The sequence below is a fragment of the Electrophorus electricus genome, chromosome 12, assembly GCF_041902795.1.
Source record: "Electrophorus electricus isolate QZ-2024a chromosome 12, ASM4190279v1, whole genome shotgun sequence".
NCBI classification, from domain to species: Eukaryota; Metazoa; Chordata; class Actinopteri; order Gymnotiformes; family Gymnotidae; genus Electrophorus; species Electrophorus electricus.
Genome location: NC_137508.1, coordinates 14,964,287 through 14,988,118, shown reverse-complemented (window position 1 = coordinate 14,988,118; position 23,832 = coordinate 14,964,287). Strand labels below are relative to the sequence as shown.

Genomic DNA, 23,832 nt, shown 5'->3' with positions numbered 1-23,832 from the left:
GAGACAGCTGCATTGAACATGATTAATTAGGTGATGTTATCTGAGATGCAGTCTCCATGCAATAGGAATGGGAATGAGAGAAGCATCTTACTTAATCTCATGTCCTCATCTTGTGCTGTGCAAAAAAAGTGAAGGAAGAAGAAGCACAGATACCAAAACACAAAATGCATGGATCTTGTTTTGCAACCCATGTTCCTGAAGTGCCAAGCTCCAGTTTTGCACCTAAAGAGAAATATAGATAAGACATGCATTTCTTAGGTGATCTCAAAAGAGTGGTATCAGTATTGTGGATGTTAAAGCAAAGTGTTTATGATAGCTTGTTACATGAATGGCATGCTCTTTGTTTTTAATATGGCTGTTTAAGACAAAGAGAGTTATTTTATTGCATTTGTGGTGCAGAAGATAGGCTACAGTGAGATTAATTGTGTTCATGCCAACAAACACGATAGCTCATTATTAAACCTATCTAAGACACCTACACCAAGCAAAGAGAGACTAATTTAAGACAGCCAAACAATTTGTGTTCAGCTAAATCTTCTAATGTTATAGCATCATTTACAATGTCTGGTTACAATACTGATCCTAATTTGGCTGATCCTTGAAGAATCTAACTAAGCAGATGTAAGAGTAATAGAGTAATATTTGAAGAACAGCTTTTTCAAAGGGGTTGAATTATTGTACTCATTTATTGTTGATATTGTGATCACAATATCCATAATTAGGCAAAGTTGAGCAGCTTTCGAAACTAAGCACCAGCTTTGACAGAGGAAAGCTAAACCTGATTTTAAGCATTTTATTTTATGTAAATGGGGATTTCTGCTCTATGACCTCAAAATCGAGGCATGAAATCATACAGAATCCTTCTGCCATGACAGAGCTTGCCTCTTGCTCTATTGCTTTCCAAAATCTCAGTGCGGGGGAGTTGGGGGTGGTCATCTGGATTGCTTGCACTATTTGCATGAACCAGTTGCCATACAGCCTCCTACTGGCTTTTCCTAAGAACTGGATATTTCTACATTTCTGCCAATAACACATGGAATTCATTTACAGTGTCAGACAGTGAAATTCCAGTTTTGGACAGCAACCAAACACATGTACTCATGACAAAGGAAAGGCAAATTTGGTTTAAAAAGTAGAAAGAGTTTCATTTGACATTGTAGTTATGCAACATTTTTCCTGAGTGGACACCACCACTTCCTTCTGGAGCAAGTAGAGATGTAGCACTACACCCCAATAAAACTCCCTGTACATATGTGTCTGTCAGCCAGTGCTTCCTGCCATATGGCATTTTTCTGCTCCATAACCCTTTCATTGACCTTTGAAGTTACTGGGGCTCTCCAGACACTTTTTGGTTCATTTCCCAGGTTGATTTGATATAGGCAGGACCATAGATGGAATGTGGCATGTTTAAATATCTTTTTTTGCAATTCAAAATTGCACCTTTAAAATTACGCAAATGTATCTTCAGCATGTATTATCCAAAACATGACATGGAGATCATAGTGGAATGTGGTGGGATAATTCCTCCTGTTCCCAGGGATACTTGTTTAAGATTTATTTCAGGCTGGTGGGTTTTGTCCAAATAGATGTGGCAGACAGAAAACCTTGCTGAACAGCTGATTCTTCCCTGTCTTCCAGATGATGTGAATTGCTTAGCCTAAATACATAATCATGTGCTTTTTAAAAGATGTCTTTTAAATATCTTGACTGGAATGTCTTATATGTAGATGTACCGTTCTTGTGGATTTAATGTGTTAATATCCATTATTATTGTGCATTATGAATCTTCTTAGGTGGAATTCCCTCTTCCTGGCAAGCACTATATTATTACAAGTTCTTTTTTTGCTTGCCCAACTGGAAATGCTCTTTTACATTGTCAACTGTTGTTCATTATTTTCAATTATTTTGCCAACATGAAGGGAAAATAAATGACAGCCAAATGCCTAAGGCACCAAGGGAAAGCCAAAGCATTATATCAGAAAGCCCATTGAATTGATCTCAAATAATCAAAACCGTAAACCCAGTGACTTACAAAGGACTAAACCATTCTAACAATCCAGGGGTTTTCCACTATCCTCCACATCATGCAGAGCGTGACTAACATTCTGTCCATGTTGGGAATCCCCCCCCCTCTTTTTTTTATATCATTCTTACCCAACCTTTTCCGAGTCTTTTTAAGAATCCAAGCAAACAACTTGTAGGACTAATATAAAACATTCCTCTCAAAATCAGCAAAAAAGGTGATCATCAAAATTTCATTCATTCTTTTTATGTGACAGTGTCACAAACAAAGGGACAGATAACTGTTTCAAATGTCTTTGGCATGTTCCCAGTGCAGAGGCTGTCGGACTGCGGAAACCTGCATGCTCAATGATTCGTAAAGACCTTGAGGCAAAATGCAAACGCATAAGGCTCTGGGCATGCTTCATTTTCTATTACGTTTCAGTGCAAAAAAGTTCTCAAAAAGAGATGGAACACTATTTTAAATATCCTGTATGCATACACATAAAATTAAAGGAGATATGCAACAAATATGCATTGCTCAAGAACCATTTGTACCAGAAGACTTTCTAAACAGGCTGTTGTTGCATCAATGACTATCAATGCATTGTATCAGCTTATCAATTATGAAATCCTCAGAATAAAAACACGAACAGAATTTCAAACAGCTAGCCTTCTCCTTTATAGATTGAGTTAACATAAAGGTCTCATTCTGCAAAATCTGAATACTAGCAAGAAAAAGCAAGCATACAGCTAAAAACCTTGCATCACAACAGTTTAACAGAGAAAAGGGTAAGATTTACCAGGATTTATTGTGTGTGGAGCTGGACTCCTACTGAATGAAGTTACACCCTCATAGGTGTTCCATGGCCAAGGTTCTGTAGAGCACTAGACTGAAGAAGGTAAGTCAGGGGAGACTGCAGATGTTCCTTCAGTGAATGGGCCTGCCCTCTCCAGCTACTTTCCAACTTTCCCCTTCTCTCTCTCCCTCTCTCTTTCTTACTCTTGCGCTTTCAAACTCAGTCTCTGTGTGTGTGGCAAGCAGCCACCCTCAATTTACTAGGGGTTGGGAACAGACACAGATAAAGAAAGCTACATAAAAGCATCAACAGAGAATAATACTTTTTGTAAAAGAAAAAAGGAAAGCAACACTACTACTAGCAACATCTTTCCAAGCTGCTAGTATTTGCCAGTATGTATAGGTATGCCTATAGAATGAACAGCTTGTGAGGGTTTCTGCAGTGAAGCATGAGATTATATAAGGGACAGAACTTCAGATACTGAGTCAATTTTGTATAAGAAGATAGCTTTAGTTACTTTTTTAATATTAAAAATACACTTTTCATACGTTATAGGAATCGGCTGATATGGTTGATTAAAGTGCATTTGTAGTGTATAATATATAAACATTTTCAGGGAAAGGCATGACAAGTCATAATAAAAAAGAAAAAAACCTATTCCTAAAATTCTATTTGGAAAATGTATCAAAGGAGAATGGTAGAGTTGCAAGAAACCTTTTTTGAATCCTTTGGATTTGCACACATTTCTTCATAGATTTCACCTACAGTGTGATCTTTTTATCATTTATGTAAAATAAGCTTATTTAATATAGATAAGTAAGTAGGTTTTAACAGATTTTAACAAAAAACACAACTGATGTATTACCATTATATATTTTTATTGTACATAATAGATTAAACAATCAAGGTCAATGAAAAAGTATTATTGATACCTCTTTGGTCATAACTTTAACAAAATGCTTTGTGTAGCTGATAAACCCTCTGCAGACATTAGGAGGTACTTTTACAGTTTCTTTTATATAAAACAGTTTATGTATAATTTTGAAATGTTTTACTTGAACAGTCTGCTTCAGATCATGCCACAGCATTTCAGCTAATTTAAGACTCAGACTTTTCCATTCTAGAATACTGATGATTTTTTTTTCAAAAAAAGAATTTGAGCCACTGTATTGTTGCTTCACTTCTTCCATTTACATTATAAGGAATGCAGCCTGTCCCAGCCCCCTTGGGTATAAGCTCAAAGACACACACCTGAACATTTTGCTTTAGAATGTTTTAATTCAACTTGGAATTCTTGGATTCTCAATGACTGCAAGCCATTCAAGCCCCCTTTTTATGTATGTTGGTATTCAGTGTTTTATATGCAATCCCCATATATAATGATATCTACAATTAACTACAATTTCAACTTTCTAATCTGTCAGTAGAATATGGGTCCTATAGTGATGCCTTGATGACAAGATCCATCTGTATACTATATGTCTACTTTCAATGTTGGAGGCATAAATAACCTTTTAATATTTAAAAGATCTTTTGGGCGAAGGCAGTGCAAATCCACACCTAATCTGGTCATAATGCCTGACTCTGATCCTTACTGTTTCAATAAAGATATGGCAGTGTTGTCAGCATTTAATTTAGAAGAAGATTAGATGCCATTCATGCAGTGACCAGTAATATTAGCTATACTGTTATGACTATTGGGTTAGTATATGTGTGGAAACAGGGTTTCAGTGCTGTAACTATTTGGAGTGTTTATAGCAAAAAAAAAAAAAAAAAGCCTTATCTAATGAATTCTGTCCATGTGGTGTCCCTGCTGGACCCTGTCTAATTGAATTGACATGTGAGAGTGAGGAATGAGCCAGAAAGTGAAGGCTTTGCTCTCCACCCACAGACCCAGTGCCCCCATCTTCTCAAATTCTACAGAGTCATCACCCACGTCCTCTGGGAAGCAATTCACTTCCCTCGCAGGCAATCTTGAGAACACCAAAACCTGACAGGAAGCATATCAAGCATGCCTCTTTAATCTGCCCTCTTAGGCCCAGCTATTCAAATGCTCAAGTGAAAACACACCATTGCTAAATCTGCCTGGACCCGATCTTGTTTCTAAATACTGATCCTGACTCTCTGACAAAGTACCCTTCTGTAGAGGCCCACCTGCTGTCTTTGGCAGAGCAGCTATTCCCCTGACAATGCTTAGTCAGAGGGTTTGGGGGCTGTTGTTGATGTATATAAAGGCCTGGAAAATGTGGAGAATCCCATCTGGATGTTCGGGGGATTGCTTGCACTGGCTTCCTGGTTTTTAAAAAGTACAGCTGGGTTGGTAAGACTGCATATTCCATTGAAAAACATCTAAATATCAACTGCAAAGTCATGACTGTGAGGTGAAGGCCTTGCTTGTTTCCTGAATGGGGAAAAATAGTGGTGGGGTATGACATAAAAATTATGAGTTTTGGAGTGGTTGTGTAGGTTGGATCTAGGTGTACTATTACTGAGTGTGGAAACTCTGGAATACATGTGGAGTGTTGAGAAAGCATGATATGTGTGAAATCTCTTATATTTATAGGAAGAAAGCAATCGTAGCCCTGGATAAGTGAAACAGCATTCATACTGTACCACTTTAGTGTTTAATGTATAAACATTAAGCACTGTTTCTTTATAAAACTGCATATTCCTATTAAATGTTTGTTGGCCTCTAAGGTCATTGTGGGCTTAATATATGGGCTTTGGTAAACCAAAGACATATTGGAATGTACCTTTATTTGTAAGATTTTTCTTTGTTCCTGCAATCTTTTAGTGCCCATTCTTTGTTTTTGCAGGACTCCATGTTTGAGCTGTAATGGTTAATGATTCCACACATTAAATGGCAACATGATCATTTCTGTGGTGAGTATTGGAGATTAGAGTAAAACGTAGCTGAAACCAACTGATTGAACTGACGGAGAGAGAAAGGGAGCGGTTAGAGCTGGAGTGTAATCATAAGAGTTTCCATGGAAGGATTCAGAGCAATGTTAAGAGAAATTATGCCAGAGTTCCTCCTGACTGTTCCTGAGACTGCTGGAGACTAACAAGAAGGGTAGGAAATCTGGAAATCTTCACCAGGGAGCTCCACTGAGATCATGTCAAAAAGATCCCAAAAACAAGTGTGAAATAATGCAATGCTATTTAAGAGAATTTCTCTGACACTAATTTTAAGCAGCATTTTGTAGAAGCTCATCCAGTGCCTTTATCCAAAATGCAGATTAATGGTACCCCTGGATCAATAATATGCTGCTACACCACAGTCCTATTTAGGAAATTCCTGGTTTCATCCATTGTGAGGGAGGGTAGCGATTCTGAGCCAATGATTTATTACCTTTTGGATTTCTTAGAAATGTGCAGTCTGGTCACTGACCACCAGTGAACACAACTAATCAACTGCTTCCTGGAATCTGCACTCAGGGAACAGATTAAAGTTTGTCACAAGGAGACATTTTCTGTATATCACATTACTGCACATAGACTGTGGAGCTTTTTCATGATATCTGTTTCAGGAGTAAGAGCTTAGTATGTGTATGCTATAGGCATTTTTAAAGAATTGATATTTGTTAATTAATTTACTTTCTTTAATATGCTTGCTGTTAGTTACCACACTGATCTAATCCTGTCAGTCATATTTTAACATTTTGCTTATTATTTGGTGCCTTTTAATAAAAATCCTATCAGCATAGTAAATTACAACCAGACAGCAAAGGCATTCAGCCTTATACCGAGAAAGCATAAACAATTTAACTATTTTTATGTGGAGGTCATGTGTCATTTCTTGGTACATTTATCAACTTACCATGTACATTATAATATATTAAACATGACCATGCATGAAACCAAATAGCAAATAATTATGTACCTTTGTCAACACCATTGGTTTTATTATCCCATTCAGGAATTCCTGAGGAAATAAAAAGCCACAGCTGCTCCTGGACTACAGAGCATGTTAAACTTGATCTTTTATTTTTATGTCCTATGTTTTAAGGCCACTCTGTTGCTTTTCACAACAGGGGTCAGATGTGAATGTTCATAAGCCTCAAAAGTTCATCAGGTTCATTTCAACAAAATACGTAAAGGAAATTTACAAAAGGAAAGTTTGTACTTTCCTTGTGTAAATGAGTATAGTTCATTTTGTAGACCCCTAAAGGCAAAAGCACTAAGTACACATGACCACACAGCACACCACTAATTAATGCAATAATACATTAAAAATATGAGGCAGCTGCCAGACAGTGTGAATAATCATAATCATTTAGAAAGACTATACACAACTATTCCAATGGACTTTTTTTCCAATGGACTTTACTGACAAATTTCACAAGAAAAAGGTGCTGTAAATTTCTTTTTAAAAATCCAATCATTACACAACAACACATAAAGAGATAGAAACCTATATGGCATCCCAAACGAATAATTGTTTTACATAGTAATTCAAATACTTATTATTGTTTGCAAATAATATTATTTTTCAGAGGTTGCACACAGGATAATTTTTTGTGTGTTACAGTCTGTTAATGGAGAGTGTATATATGTATTTATATATTTACATTAATTATTCTGTCTTCACACAAATGCAATTAAGAGTTTTTTTTTCTGAGCATTCACACAATTTTTGTATTTGTTGCCCGCCTTTATGGGCGTGTCCTGAACCTCTGGGATGCCCACTCAGGTGAGCGTTGGGGTGAACGTTGAGGTGAGTGATGGGGTGAATGTTGTGGTGAACGCTGTGATGAGTGCTGGGATGAGCGCTGGGATGAGCGCTGGGATGCTCCGTTGGTAGTGGCATTGAGTAAAGCACATCCTGAGGTCAAGCAGACTCCAGGGACCCCAGGAAGTCCAGAATGACCTCTGAGTCCTGGCTGACCAACATGGCCTCTTTCTCCCATCTGACCAGGACGCCCATCAAAAGCTCTACCAGGTCGCCCACGATGACCTGGAAATAGTACTTATTCTTCAATCTTAGCTCTTACAGCCTGCCTGATAAATGAGTTCAGATTAATTAAATATTTGTTTTTTATTAGTGTAATATAACTAATGCTTAATTAAAAACTACCGTGTTGACAGTAAATTTAACCATATAATTTTTACTATAAACATATATGGGAGCCTGACGCTGATCTGCATGTATGCAGTAACTGATGTAATGTGTGAGGTGAACTTGCCCTTTTGTCCCTGGTCTCCAATGTGACCAGGTAAGCCATAGCCTTTAGGACCCCTGTCTCCTCTTTCACCTGTATCACCTAGAAGGATAAAATAATAATAAACCTATGGTATTCCCTGAGGAAATAACTGCCATTTCAGAACATGCTGTTCATACTGACTAATTGCCCTAACAGCCTGAGGTCATTTCTAAATCAATGAATGAAACTACTTGTAAATATTGTTTAATTGAATTAGCTTGACTGAGGGTTATTCCATAGATTTTACACTAGACAAAATATCATTAACTACCAGCAGTAAAAGGTGTAATTCATTAATACATAATACTTTACAATTAACATTGTCTTCACTGCAGTATGTTGTATATACTGTAGTATGTTTAAGGGATGAGAACGGGAGTTGGGAAATGCAAATGTGGGTTGTGTGTCCCATTGTGGTACTATGTTGCACTATTCTCATGTTATCCTGTCAAAATGCTTCTAAAGTCAACCAAGCTGCTTGGCTTATGTTTCAGTTATACAGGTGCATCCAATATCTCAGGCCTTGTCTAAACACCAACATTTATGTTTCCAGTTTGATTTCCATGGACACTGACATTAACCATCTGCATGTATTCCTCCTTTTTCACTTTTAAATCTCATTCTGTGTTAAAACAAAATAAGGTAATATTGGAGATCATTCTTCTCTAAACACTCCATTTTCAAACATCCTTTGAATGCACCTGTGCATTCATCAATCTTATTAATGGTATTTGGCATAGAAGCCACACAGCTGGTTATGTTTAATGCACTTATAACTCTTACTTTGCTGACAGATCCTGATCTTGTTTTAAGGAAACAGCCCCAGCTGTATACTTATCTATATTTCTATACCTGACAAATACACTGTTATGAGAGACCACAAATCCAAGAATTTAATTAATAATTCATTTGGGCTATTCACTTGATCATCATCCTTAACCCTCAGAGAGGCATTTCTCATGGTGAAAATTGAAATACATAGGAAACACTGCTGCTAACATAGAAATCTCAAAAAGGAGCCACAGTATATGAAATATATCAATCTGTGTGGCACTGAAGGAAACATTTAAACTCATAAGCATAGGATGGCTGTGAACAGGACCACCTTGATTCAGGTGGTGATATTCAGTCATTATTTTTACCAGTTATCAGGTGATAATGGTAATGTATTACCTTGCTCTCCTTGCTTGCCTGGGTCACCAGGCTCGCCATAGAATCCTTGTTGTCCAACTTCTCCAGCAACACCATCAGTGCCAGGATCACCCTAATATCATACCATTCAAAATAAGTATAATACATATCTATTTGCCAGAAAATCAATGCTAAATATTGATCTGTGGCATGTCTGAAATGACCAATAATTACCAATGTCTGCTGACTACACAGTAAAACTAGTTTAATTCAACTTAATAATGGACACTCTTTCCTTTAAAATAGTCTGAGGTCACAAAAAATGAATACATTTAAAAAGCATTGTAACACCAATGTTGAGAGATTTCACAACTGTCAAATGTACAACTTTCTGCTTTTTATATTTCTGCATTTGAAGCACTGTGAAGTTTCCCAAGTGCAAATGTTTAAGAACCCCCAAAAAGGTTTTTTTAAAATGTGGAAAAGGCTTTTCACTCCAGATTCTCTCCAAGAACCATTCAACACAGAGTACGTGCCTCCCCTCTAACTTCCTATTTGTTTTCATGGAGACTTGGAAATATTGAATGTTCTAATTCCAAGCAATACTGCCAAGCTCTGCAGCATGCTCTCTAGAGGTCTACACACTATGAACATATCAAACTTGGCTCTGGAGATGTTAAGGCTGTTGATGTATGGAGTATGTTCTTCCTCTATTTATAATGGCAAAAGTAAATAAACAAACATCTCAACATCTGAGGCTGAAAAGCATAAATTAATGGTTTGAAATGTCTGAATTAAACCATCTAAAGTTTGCCATTTCAAGACATCAGCTGCACTAAGATTACTGTAGAGATATTTTTGCTGTTCTTGCCACTCAGATGTGAGGGCAACTCACAGGAAGTCCAGGTGGTCCCTTTTGTCCCGGATGACCAGGGACACCCATGGGCACATCACCGTAGAGTGGGCATACGGCAGCGCACGTTCGCTTTACAGAGTTGGCAAAGGTGGACATCTGCTCCAGTACCACACGCTTGCAGACCTCTATAACATGCTGGGCAGGGAGCGTGGGGCCCTGCAAGAGAAATTACCACATCATTCACTGGCTCTGTCCCAGTTCTGAAACAAATGCTTAGTCTTGAGGGGAAATGGGTAGCTGCGTAATGAGGGAGAATCAAACATAGCCAGCAATATTTCACCAGCCAGCAAAACTTTACAGCCAACATTAAATGAAAACCTTTCTCCAAGCTGCAGAGCCCAAACTTACAATAAAGTGTTTGACCCAGATTGGGTTTTATGTATGCAATGCCAAGTGGCACAATGGCTGTATCTTTGAAGTTGTCTTGGTGTTGTGTCTAATAACTGGATGGTGAAAATGTTAAGGAATGGACTTTGTAAACAAGACCTCAAGTTGGTTAATTGTTGGTTAGAAGCTATTTTCCTAATTGACCCTTCTCTTGTGCAGTTCAGAATGGATTATTACACAATAAAACTGAAAAGAAGACATACTTGCATATTTACTGACATATCATCCATATAACTGATTCTTTTTGTTTTTGAATGATATAGAATTCTAAGCACAATGATCCTGAAAAGCAAGCAATGTTACTTGTTTCAGTTAACTGACAATCATGAAGAACTTTAGGCCAAACAGGAAACTTGTTATCTGTAGTCACAATATTACTTTCAAAGTCATTGTCAGTAATGTTACTATCTGTAATCACGTATTAACGCCCAATTATGAGGGACATTATGCTGAGCAGGTAACTGAATAAACCATGTACATAATCAGGCCAGATAACCAGCCTCTTGGTCATCTACTCCTCTGCAATAGGGCAGTTATCTACCCAGTGGGGTTCAAGAGGTTAACACCACCATGTGAACATGGGTGAGTGTAAGAGGTTAATAAAAGCAGACATGTTTAAAATGAAATCTGCACAGATAGCACTTACTGGTGGACCTGGCGGTCCCTGAAATCCCACTGGCCCGCCATCTCCTCTGATGCCCTTGGTCCCTACGTTGCCTTTCCGACCGGGCTCTCCAGCTGGCCCTCGCTTCCCCTGGTTTCCCTGTGGTCCTGGCACACCTCTATCCCCTGCCTTCAATACACACAAACAGGTTTTACACAGTATATACAATATTAAGTCAAGTCTGAAAGTCACATTCATCCTGGCAACAAATGGTAGGCTTGGAACACATGTTTAAGCAATGTTGCCACCATTGGTTACACCTGTGCACATACAGGTTTCTCAGGATAATCAAATTGCAATTCTACAACTGTTACAGGATTTAGGAAGACTGGGTTAGGATGTTAGAATGCATAAAGTCTTCACAGTACCACCTAATAAAAGACTGTAAGCGAACAAATGTACTCAAACTGCTGAAACACTGCAAAATTTCAAGGAAATCTTACCCTGCCATTGGAACCTCTTTTTGCATTCTCTCCCTACATGAAAAAAATGAGACGTAAACAACTGTATGTATACAAAAATGCAACATATTTATGTGCATAATAAAATGGAACAACTTGGTGTTTTACTACCTTCTGCCCTTTAACACCTTGAATTCCTGGAATACCAGTGGTTCCCTGTAATATATACAGGCATTAGTCACAATTGATAGTTGATAGCTTTGAAGCATATCTGCAGACCGGGGGCTGTGCTGCCATCACTTTCTATTGGGTTGCTTTCTGTTTATGTACGATGTTCTAAAAGCTATGTTATATACAGCATGGCACTCATATGACCATTCACACTGTTGATGTGCCCTTATGATGGAGCATGTCAAGATGAACAGGGGTCCAATTAGGCATGAAAATGTTCAGTAGGAGTGGGGGGATGAACCTGCAAAGAGAACATAGTAGTTGATAGACCTTCTGCAGTGCGGCTGCTCTCTGAGCCAGCTGGCTGCCTGTGGCCAAACACTGGTGTGCAGCATGGGACGGACATGACACCACCATTGAAACACGCACGGCTTCCAGAGTGTTCACATACAGTGCATGCATGCATTTTACACTGCCCTTTTCTGGTTGCCTGTGGTGCCGGATTCAAGCACCTGCTTGTCACATCTACCTAAATGGATAATGTAACAATGATTAAGATCATTTAATTGCACATTTTATTAATATAGGCTACACTACTAGAATTTTGACCATTCCCTTTTATAATAAATGGCTTAAGGACAATACTATGATGAGGAATGTGTAATGTGTCACTATAATATTAGAAATACGCTGCATGTTCTGCCTGCAAGCATTTGAGACTGAAGATATCAGACATCGAGTCATACATGGTGAATTATGCTTTTATATGATTTATGGAGACTCTTGTGACAGTAGCTTAATGGGCTTAAACTACTTCCCCTACATGATATCTGCTCCTGACACAAATGTACATGGGCAGAAAGGCACAGATGATGCCAAAGATTTACAGGAGTTCAATTTACATTAAACCTTTTCCTGACCTAGGCGTACAATCTCTGTATGCAATATGTCCCTCTGCAAAACTACCAGTTTTTCCATAACTTTGTGTTATAATTACAATTTGAGGATATCAAAGGATAGCACAACTAACAAAAGGTACTAACTCTATGGTCCCAGTCCAGTGATACTGTTAGAATTTAAAGCCAACTGTCATAGATTGTTGTCTCAGAATCCATACTGAAGCCCATTCACTTACAGGGGTAAAGTAAGTGGATTGTTTACCTTTGGGCCTGGTGTTCCAGGTAACCCCACATGTCCCTGGAGATAAAATGTCATATTTTAGACTGAAATGCACTTTTTAGAGAGAATAAACTTTTATTTCACTAGGTTGTGGAATGTCTATCTGGAACACTCACTGTTCTTCCTGGGGGTCCAATAAATCCTGGTCTTCCTGGTTTTCCAGCAGAGCCCTTGTAACCTTGTAGGCCCTAGAGATTTTAGCATTTTATATATTTACCAGAAAGCACAGTTTATTTTATCTATGCTACAGAATTCCTAAAGGGATGGAAGAAAATTCAGACAATGTTTAGAGATAAAGAATTTAGCCATTGAGGGAAAGTTCCAAAAACGTACAGGGCGTCCTTGAGGGCCCATGTTCCCTGGAGGCCCCAGAGCACCTTTCTCACCCTGTATGAAATACAGTTGGTTAGATTATTTAACCTAAAACATATATATTTTGCTAGGAAGACTTTCCTACAAGGTAGGTACATGAGGTAGACTGATGTTACCCTCTCGCCAACTCTTCCGTTTTTACCCACTGGCCCCTGTGCTCCTTGATATGCCTGTGAGGAAACAAAACTGAAATCAATTTGAAGTTGCAGAGAGGTGGTGAAGAGGAAGAGATGTCACACAGTTCAGCTTCATTAATAGAATGTACCTCAATTCCTGGATCGCCATCTCTGCCAGGCAAACCTGGATCACCAAAGATGCCCTGAAAAGTACATACCATTTACACCTCCCATTTATTTGTAGGGAACACATGTCATGCCTATAGCTTGCAACATGTTTACCTTCTCTCCCATGCCTCCAACTCTTCCTTTTAGACCTTGAATGCCCTGGGTAAAGTGAAAAAGTGACCTTTATATCCTGACAAATAGAAATGAACTGTTCAACTAAAGAAGAGTATAGTAAATTGTAATTGCTTTTTTTGAATGAATGTGAAAATTCAAGAGGTGGGGAATATGTACAGGCTTTCCTTTTTCTCCAGATTTTCCCTGCTCACCAGGGTTTCCCAAAACACCCTATAGTAGAACAAAAAGAGAACTCATATTAAGCTAGATCATCTGATTTGCGCCATTACAGAGATATGAAATAACCAGCTGATATAGAATAACACATACTGCTGTTTGTTTAATATCAATGGAGTATGATGACCACATTACATATAATTAGGTCACTTGTTGTCTCAGAGTAATAGACAAGTAATATGCGCACTGGTTACCAAAAAAAAAAAAAAAGTTAAAAAAAAAACAAGACATAAAGTAAATTTCAAAGGGTGACCTTACAACCTTCCATTTTGAAAGAATGCGGTAACTCTGTTAAAATTTTCTCAAAAGGTTAATATTTCTGTCTGTTTATGCTGTGCAACCTAATGCTAGCAGAACCCCCAAGCAAGCTTACCTTAGGGTTTATCCTTACTGTGATCCATGTCATTTTTAGCCTAATTTTCTCCATTATATATAATATCTTGAATGGAGTTTGAAAACAATGTTACAGTGGATTTGCACTAGTTATATTACCTAAAATAATTGTCCAAATAAAACATGGCCAGCAGTCCCCCATATTGCCACCATAATCTCCACAGCACATTGCCCTCCACCGCTTAACCTTAAAGTGTTGTTTGTTGTTTGCAGAGCAAAAATTGCAGCTAGAAACCTGACCTTATGAGAATTTCTCTATGGACCCAACTGCATTAAAACAATAAATAATTTGACAAGTATCACATGCATGTGTGATGTCAGAGGTGGCAGATTTTGAATTTAAAAGTGGCCCAGTAGTGTTAAATGTCATTAACTCATGGAACACAACGTTCAACTTGTTTCCATACCTGCAGGCCCCGTGATCCTGAAGGTCCTTCATTGCCGGGGAAGCCCTCATCTCCCTTTAGAGGGCATGAAATAAGCACAGTGATTGTCGGACCACACAATACACATACATAGTTCTCATGATAGAAGCCAATGCACCAAATGTACCTTCACTCCCTGGTATCCGGGAATCCCCTTGTATCCCCGATCTCCCGGTGAACCCTGGATGAGGCAATAAGGAGTGAATGAGTCACTTAATATCCCCAGCAGCGTGAACTGCTGCAAAAGAATGACCTTAAATGTTGCAGTAAAAGTTTTTAATTCTGGTCTAACTTACCCTGTCTCCAAGCAACCCAGTCTCACCCCTCTCACCAGGAGGTCCTTGCACTCCCTATCATTGTTAATAGAATATCATGCAATAAAAAAATAAAATAAAACGCCAAAAGAACTACATGCAGTAAACACTCTACTGCAGATAGGTAACATATGTAAACTTTGAATACGTGACTGAAAAATGAGAAGCACATTGCTCGCATATATCCAGACTTTTCTACATGACTGTGGAAATGATTAACAGTATCCTTTCGGAGTATACAGAGTATACTCTGCTATGCTCCCAACCTTATGGCCTGCAGTACCAGGTAAGCCCTTCAAGCCTTTAGTGCCTCTGTCACCCTGCAGGAGGAAGATGTCACATCAACATCACTAATGTGCTGAAGCAGAAGAGAAAGGCTGAAGAGAGGATGACGATGATGGCTGCTCACCTCGAGGCCATGCAGTCCTCTCATTCCCTTCTCTCCTTTGATCCCGGGATCGCCCTAAGGGGGACACATTCAGTCCACTACAGATTTGACTGTACAGAACTTTTCACACTGCCTCACACATAAGCCTTACACACCAGAAGCCAGAAGGGGCAGTAGCAAAGAGAAACCTAAACTGCAGGAACAATTATGTTGATGAGTTGGGTTCTAATAAGCAAGAAGTAAGCAAGTAAATGATGGTACGTGTCACAGTTAGTCCCTCCCAGCTTCCATGTTCCATGTTTTCCCTGTCTTGTGTATTTTAGTTCAATACCATAGTTTTGTCTTCTCCTCCCCTCGTTTGATTTTCCACACCTGTCCCTTGTTTCTAGTCTTGTTAAGTTCATGTGTTTATACCCTGTCGTGTTCGCAGTGTCTGGGCTGTTCATTGTTTTTTTGAATGGTTGTGTTTCTATGTTTGGATTAATGTTTGTTTGAATGTCAGAATATCTGAAAGCCTCTATTTGCCTGTGTGTAAGTTTGTACTCCGTGCCTTTGTGTTTCTCCTAGCCTTCGTCTTTGTTAGTCCCTGAGTTCTTCCTAGCGTCTTTTGTTATAGCCTGATTCCCCTGTTTGCCTTCGTGTGTTTTTGTTTGTTGGATCATGTATCCCTGAATGCTCTGTATTGGATCAATGACCCTGGATTACTCTGACTACAACTCTGGATTTGCCCTTACTAAATCTCTCTATTCTGTGCACGTGCATCCACCTCCTTACTGCATACCATTACAGTACGTGAGAATGAGAATATAAGCTTTACCTTAGAACCAGGCTCCCCGATGTTTCCATATTCTCCAGTGTCTCCACGTGACCCCTATAGGAAGGTATATACATTGAGATATACACAGAGATACACAAGCTAGATATGTCTTGAAGTTTTAATATTTCAAGTAATATGAATAATAAATGTATAACCACAGCATTCAAGGATAGAAATATTGCTTCTATTTGGTCAGTAATGTTAACCAATGATGTAAAGAGCTCAGATCTATTACATAAAGTCAGGATGCATTGAAGACAATTATAAGCAACATTAATGAAAGAACATATATAAGCAACATTAATGAAAGAACAATTAACATCTGAAGATCATAAATGTGTCTAGCTTCAGCATTCCTGGATACTCCCTAAAGACTGCATTAAGGCATCAGGTTTAATAACTGTGACATAGTGACTGATCCTTTCAACTGAGATGTCGCAGCTGCCATCCCTTTTTTATGTTTGTAGTCTAAGCCTGATGCTAAATGACATGAATTTAACCATTACAAAATGCCACAATGGCATATTCCTGATAAAATGGACCCAAAATTGCAGCTTTGCATCAGTGAAGCCAGCTGTGTATTAGTTTAGGCTGCTTCTCTTCTATGACTTATCACTTTAGTCATAAACAAGTACTTATTCAGTTAGCACTTATTTAGTAAGCAGCCTCGTTCAAGAGCAGTTCATCAATAGTGCGAGCCGAATCTGGAGACTGAAAGTATCTGTGAGTAGATGGGCATGTGGGAACAGAGGTGTAGGGTGTAAGGTGGGAGGTGGAGGGTGAAGTGTGCCTGGTGCAGTGTGGGTGCAGACCACCCAGATATCCAGTGTGTCCTGCACAGGGCAGGAAATGCAGTCAGTGGCCCTCAGAAGGGTGGCAGAAAACAATTCACACCCACACACAGTCTGCAGAGAGTTAATCAGATGTTCACCCCAAAGCACAGCCAGTGCTGCATTCATCAGTGATGTTATGTGTACATAGTCAGAGAGACAGAAAGAGAGAGAGAGAGAGAGAGAGAGAGAGAGAGAGAGAGAGAGAGAGAGAGAGAGTGAGAGAGGGAGAGAGGGAGAAACCATATTCACAAAGGCACATGGTTCCTCATCCATGTTTTAAAGATGTCCCTCTGTTACAGCTCACCACTGAGAACTGGATGTGGATCAAAGATGTAAATTAGTCATAACTCTGGAGTGGAAAGCATCATGTCTAAAGCCTGGGGAAGTTCACATAAGCCAAATGTATACAACTGGAACCTGATGCAGTGTGTCATGTGCTTGAATTAAGGTCATCATGAAACACTGTGTCCTGTGTATCTGCTGTTTGCTGTGTGGCTTCATTCAATCAAAGGTACTCTGAGTCTCCTGCGCTGCTGCCTTTTTTTTTAACTGTTTATTTATTTATTATACCTCAGTCAAAACACTGACATGTGCACTGTAAAGTGTTCAGAAAAGTCTGATTTAGTGTAATTATTCAGCATCAACGGAAGCTACAAATCCTGTCACATATAAAAAAGTTAAAGAAAAAAGAAAAAGAAAACAAGGCAGCAGGAAACAAGGAAGAGCTGTAACTTAAACTACAAAGTGAATACCACTAGAACCAAAGCTGGGATTATTTTCCTCTGTGGTCAGTTTTTTTCTCCAAAATGTCTAGAGCCAAGCACTGTGGTGGCACATGTTACAGTTTGATTTCCTTTAGTTCAAAGAAAGGACCTCTATTCCTCTATCTCATGTATCAAAAGTCAGTAATCATCACTGAACATAAAGAAAGTTGACCAATGTCAACATTGTCTTCAATAAGGAATGCATGTTATGGTGTATTAATTTGTATTGCACTCATAATTACATGTCTGTGTGTTAATGGTGGCTTATGCAAACAGGGGTAATAAATGCTGATTAATGCCTTGACTGGTGTAATTAGTCCTGCTGGAAAAGTGTGAGAAGCCACAGTGTTTAACATCTCAAAGTGACGCCTGCTCTGTGTGCTCTTTCCATCCGGACTTTGCTTCCATTGCCATTTTCCACAACTTCACTCATCCCCCTAGCCAGGCTCTTTTCCTGCTACTCTCTACTCCCCCCCCCCCCCCCCTAAAAAAACCTTTCTCTCTCCTCCCTCTCTTTTTTGTTTTCTGTGCTGCTCTACCCACTGTTCATGACTCCGCATGTCTGCTCACTGGCACATAACAACCCCCTATTAGGAACCCAACAATTCCTGCCGAGTTTTTCCAGCTTTGCTGTGGCAGACTCCCAGGTGCAGGTGAAAGATTTTCACTATGATTCTTACCCAGTTCCCTACTCTGCCTGGTGCCCCTGGGTTTCCTGGCAGGCCTCTGTGACCCTGTGGATAGACGCAGGAGTGAGGTCAGCATGTCGTTCAGGTTACAGTAGCATGAGGAGAGCACTTTAATGCCGGGGGGGGGCTACCTTCGGGCCAGAATGCCCCTGGGGACCTGGCTGCCCATGGAGGCATCTACATGATGCCCTGCCTCTTCCAACAGTCAGTCCAATTTCAGCGTATCCACCACACTGTCGAGAGAAGTGGGAGGAGAGTAAAAGGCATGTAGTAGAGATGGCAATGCACACAAACAACACACAGCAGAAGAGTGACTGTCTTACTACATTGGAGAGCTCACAGCAACCCTCGGAATAGGCCTGGTCAGCATCACAGTAGATATGCATCTTCTGCAGGTCCACCTACATAATCACATAGAAGTGGAGTGTATATTTTAGCTGTGTTGTGTAGCAGGGCACCGATTGCATGATAAACAGTTCTTTTTACTGCAGTCATTTATTCTCCATCACAAAAGAATTGCTCAAGTTGTCAAAGGCATAGATTTGGTATCCAGATGGTTACACAGACATTCAGAGTAGGCCATTAAGATACAACTAGTACCTAATCTGAACCTTATGTTCATAGCAGTATTAAATCTTGACATTCCCTGTAACGTTAACATTTAAATAAAAAAAATGAAGGTAACAAACACCACTTTTGCATAAAGTACTCCAAAGGACTGGTGTCACAAGAAGACTTCTTAAGTGTTGCCAGGTAAACCCGCCAGCACTCACAGATAAGGAGGGGCCACCAGTATCCCTCTTGGCGATGGAAGCCTGGCCCTGACGAATGACTCGGCTGGGCATATCCAACGGCTCGCCACCGACCTCTTCGCAGTCCACAAGCAGCGTCGCCCTGTCACCCTTTATGCTGAGTGCCAGCTTGTGCCACTCGCCATCGAACAGCCTCTCCACATGGTCGAAGGTTCGCAGTCTCTGGATGCCCCCAGTGTCACGGTAGAAAAAGTCCAAGGTTTGGGTGTCTCCATGCATGCGCAGCCCAGCCTGGTCCTGGCCCTCAGGATCACTGAGCCACAAGAGGTCCCAGGAGTCTTTTGCCATGTCCTCGACCATCTTGAAAGTGGCTACGATAGAGTAGTCAGCAGGCAGGCCTTCTGGGTGAACGTCACTAAGTGGGTGAAAAGTTGGAGAGAAACAGAGAGATAGAGGGAGATCCAGAAGGGATTAACATAGGTGTTTCCGTGGGAGAGATTATGACACAGATCCAGTGTACTCTAAACACAAATGTAATAATATTTGCACTCCTGTACAATAAAAATATAATCATCAGATCGGCAGCAATGTCATGAAAACAGGCAATCACAGCTCTGCCTTTGTATTCTTTGAGTACTTTAATCTAACACACATGGTAACTAAAACCACATGCTCTTTTTTTTGCTCTGCTTTGTTTGTTTGTTTTATTTGTTTGTTTTTTTGTTTGTTTTTAGTGAGCAGATCAAGTTTGTCGAAATCAGCAGCTCAAGTTTCCAAGAACAGCTGCTGGGTGCACAGTCCGCATCCATGTGCAAATCTGAACGGAGGCCCCCCACATAACCCTCTCTTGTTTTCCTCAATACTGTTGATCATATTTTGCCTCCACATTTGGCCGCTGACATACACTAATGTGCTCTTCTCTTTTCATATGTAAACATGGCTTGGTTGTCAAGCTAGGGGAGTTCAATGAGGACAGCTTAGTTGGCCCGCACACAAAAAGGAAAGGCCCTACACATGGAGAATCTACTGCTGCGCTTGGGAGGCATGAAACTAACATGCTGTGGGCCCCAAAACATATTCAAAAGCACTTTAGATTGTAAACCTGTAGGGGCATTTAAGGACATGCAAGCTCTCAGGCAAGTCCTGACTGTACATAAAGAATGTACGTCTAGCAGTTTGATTGCTTAATGACATATAATCATAGATGCATTAATTAACTGTCTCAGCAACTCAGGTGAATTGTAAACTCAGCAACTCTGATCAGCAGTGGGAAATTAAAGCTATTGTTTGGAGGAGGGCATGAATGCACTCAGTGGAAATGCTAGATTGGTGGAAAACTATCAGATGAAAAAAGGATAGTTAGCTTCTGTCCTGAAGACCAAATGACATACTGGGCTTCTCACATGTCAGGGTATAACATTGTCTCACTTTGGCAAGGTAGGAAAATTGGGCTGATCAAGCCTTTGAAATATCTGTGCATACCACAGAGCTAAAAAAAAAAAAGTGTATTTGTTTGGACATGAGTAGGAAAATTCTTTCAGTTATACTCTGTGTCTTATTGTTACCTGAAAACTCACGTAAAATGAATGCTCTATTTATTTTGATCTTGTACCCAGTTGCTAGAATACCTCATGCTCTTTTGGAGTTGGAGGGCGGGAATAACTCGGTAAGCTACTGCATCTGGTTCAGATCCCGCTACCTGCCTCACACCTCTGGACTCAGACAGGCGGAACTCTTCCAGCAGGTCATAACCTAGAGTGAAACACATGTACACTGTACTGATTCTACCGAAATAATATGTTATACGTTATATGCAGTATATGCAGTATAGCACTATATGCTATCTTGGCAAAACATTGTAAACTGTTTAAGATCTGAAGAGTCTTTGGAAATCAGATGAGTTTGCTGTCATTGTGATTAAAAGAGTCACAACGGTATGACAAGTTTCATGGCGTTACACTTAGGAAGACTGCTGGAGATCAAAGATTCTTATTGTTTTTCTTTTAATCATCCTGTTGTTGGCAAAAAAACTATTATGGCCTTGCTGAGTTAATAGAAATATTTCAGACTGCATTTAATAGCATTCTGGCAGCTTAATTACCATTGGCCAACGGCATTAACATCCAAGAGCTTCGTGCTATTTCGTAGTATACTCAGCAAAGGAAACATGATATAATTAATATGATATAGCCCACTTTTCATAATACCAGTGATCATGGAACCATTCTGATAATGGTAATTCCTCTCACATTAAACAAGTGCTAAAGACAACACAGTTGGTCTGAAGTGGCTTTCTACTGCCCTCTAGTGACAAAATAAAACATTTAAAAAATATATTAATAAACTTGGCCTAATACATAAAACCTTCAGGTCTGATTTTAGAACATTTCAGTCTTTTTAGACTTCTGTGTGTAGCAAAAATTAAGAATTGAGAGCTTAGATAGGTTACTTACTTGGAAAATCCTGACTTTTGATGATGCCCAAGGAAGTCAAAAGAATATGGAGAACCAGCATTTTATTCCAAGCTGGCATTGTCACTTACTTACTGTCAGCCTCTAATTGTGCCTGCAGGAAAGAGGCAGTAGAGGGGAAAAGGCTGGAGTAGATATCATGGAAATCTTGAGGCGACAGCTTGTTACACAAAAATTCTGCCTCGGATGATGTCGAGAGTTTCTGTAATTAGTTTACCATGCAAAATAGTAATCAACATGTGGAAAAGGGTTCAGTTACATTCTAATTGTAGAAAATCATGCTGTCACTATGGTGACTAGTTTGCACATCCACTGGTATTTACACAGACATTTCGCATGAGGCTAAAACATTTATCCAATGGGCTAAAGCTACCTAAAAATCTTAGGCATATGCATAAAAAATATTTCACCAAATAACATTTTATAACTATCCATTAACACATGGGTTAATAACTGAACATCAAAATAACATAACAATAAAATAGGCTAGGTATTAAGCCAGTTTTTTTTTAAATACCATTTTAGCACACATAAAAAAACCCAGTGCACTCTAAATTTTATAAGTTTAGGTCGGTATTTATCATAGTGTTGGATAATAATTTGCAAAACATTAGCATACTTTTAAAAACGGAACATCATTTGCAGATAAAATTTGCAGATAAAAATTGAAATCTAAAATCACTTTTTAGAATGATAATTCCAGTAAAGACTAATCATGGTTTAGATGTAATTCATGGTTTTGACATGATAGGCTCAAAGTTGTGTTATGGCCTCTCATTTTAATTAATTGGCTATTAGGCTTACACATGAAAATAATTAATTAAAAGCATTCACTTACATATTCTTCAAGACTTAATGGTTCCTGCAGTGAAGAACATAACCAGTGTTAAAGTCCCATGCGTAGGCCGAGGACTGACTTAGGTGCAAGCCCCTTTACAGCAGTCTGTCCTGCTGGAAGTGTATTCGAAGAGGACATGACCCTTGAGCTCCACTCCACCTTCGGTCCCAAGGGATCTGCTGGCTTTCCAAGGTCCCAAAGTCTACACCATGGTAATTTGATCACTGCAATAAATTATAAGTAAACAGTGCACTACAAAACTCTTGCTGTCTTGTCTATATAGCCTTCTCTTTGTGTAGCAAGCACCCTGGTTTTAAATGTTTAGATGTTAGGAGTAGTCCTGGAAGGCGATTTTAGAATTGCTGAGTGTACTTCGATACGTGGTTCCAGAGCATTGCAGTTGTATTAATCAGACGTATCTGTAGAGGTGTGATCATAAAATTTCATAGGCCTATCTAAGTGCTTGTTATTTTGGTACAGTAAAAGGCATGCCATAATACCATAATCAATGTAGTCTATGTTTGTCATTCTTAAAGTCTGTAGTCTGTTCAGGACAGCAAGCCCTCTGAGAGGCCACTGATGGAAGGATGCAGTATGTCACAGATAGGCTCAACAGGAGCTCTGTAAACATTCCATTTAAAAAAAAATGGGTTAATGTTCACAGAAAACAACTGGGAACTAAATCCTGCAAAATAAATAATTTATTGGATGGCTGGAAGAATGAATGAATAAATGAATGAATGAATGCATGAATGAATGAATGATTGATCATTTACAATCGTGCAAAAAGAAAATAAATACAAAGCATTACCACTTAAGCTTGTGTGCTATCGGTCATATTAAAAACTACAGTTGGCTACATGTTCTACATATAAATATGAATAGTGTCTTCATAACACTACACCCTCCTTCACCCTCCACCCCCCATATTAGTGACTTGGCATTAATAATCCACCATTAACTGGATTTTTAATTCAGTAACAGCATAGGTTAGTGCACTTTATAAATTTACCAACAGTTCCATGGCATGAAATATTTTAGGGTTTCACTGGATACCCTGGAAACACTGGATAATGCTAGAAACACTGGGTGGTTTTTAGCACTGCAGAAATGTCTAGGAGGCTCACAGATTTTTTTCTCAGTGTGGTATTAGAAGTGTGTGGTATCATAGGCTATTGTATATAAATGCAATCAGGGCCATCTTTTATCTTATGCTGAATACACTGCTTCCTTTACTCAAATGCATGCATTAATCTGATGCACATCTGGCATTCTTCATTCTTCCAT

The 23,832-nt window shown here is 39.2% G+C and overlaps 2 protein-coding genes and 1 long non-coding RNA gene across 12 annotated transcripts in view; 1 reads left to right on the top strand and 2 right to left on the bottom strand.

Moving 5' to 3' along the window:
- Positions 1-3,003, bottom strand: part of col21a1 (collagen, type XXI, alpha 1) — a 31,806-nt gene extending 28,803 nt beyond the window's left edge. For 4 of the 10 annotated variants that reach the window (XR_014126359.1, XR_014126360.1, XM_081724303.1 and 1 more), the window contains exons 1-2: positions 2,805-3,003; positions 92-222 (exon numbers count right to left, since the gene is read on the bottom strand). Coding sequence is in view for 7 of the 10 variants with exons in the window: in XM_081724303.1 (XP_081580429.1) it covers positions 92-191 (100 nt within the window). In the remaining 3 variants the exon portion in view is untranslated. The remainder of the gene's footprint in view (positions 1-91; positions 223-2,804) is intronic. The other 6 variants (XM_081724297.1, XM_081724298.1, XM_081724301.1 and 3 more) reach the window with 3 other exon arrangements.
- A 1,724-nt stretch (positions 3,004-4,727) lies between these two features.
- Positions 4,728-6,849, top strand: LOC145660179 (uncharacterized). Its single transcript, XR_014126361.1, has 3 exons — positions 4,728-5,121; positions 5,618-5,684; positions 6,721-6,849. It is a non-coding gene; the product is annotated as an uncharacterized LOC145660179 (long non-coding RNA).
- Positions 6,768-22,944, bottom strand: zmp:0000000760 (uncharacterized). The gene is made up of 27 exons (XM_027022951.3): positions 22,546-22,944; positions 21,690-21,801; positions 20,865-20,988; positions 19,258-19,651; positions 18,808-18,885; positions 18,616-18,717; positions 18,476-18,529; positions 16,199-16,252; positions 15,403-15,456; positions 15,260-15,313; positions 14,976-15,029; positions 14,807-14,860; positions 14,662-14,715; positions 13,802-13,855; positions 13,625-13,669; positions 13,492-13,545; positions 13,343-13,396; positions 13,188-13,241; positions 12,971-13,042; positions 12,837-12,872; positions 11,676-11,720; positions 11,547-11,579; positions 11,086-11,232; positions 10,032-10,208; positions 9,179-9,269; positions 7,988-8,065; positions 6,768-7,758 (listed from the first exon to the last, which is right to left on the bottom strand). The coding sequence occupies exons 2-27, from the start codon at positions 21,766-21,768 to the stop codon at positions 7,457-7,459; spliced, it is 2,397 nt and encodes a 798-aa protein (XP_026878752.2). The 5' UTR covers positions 21,769-21,801; positions 22,546-22,944; the 3' UTR covers positions 6,768-7,456.
- Positions 22,945-23,832: the final 888 nt, after the last annotated feature.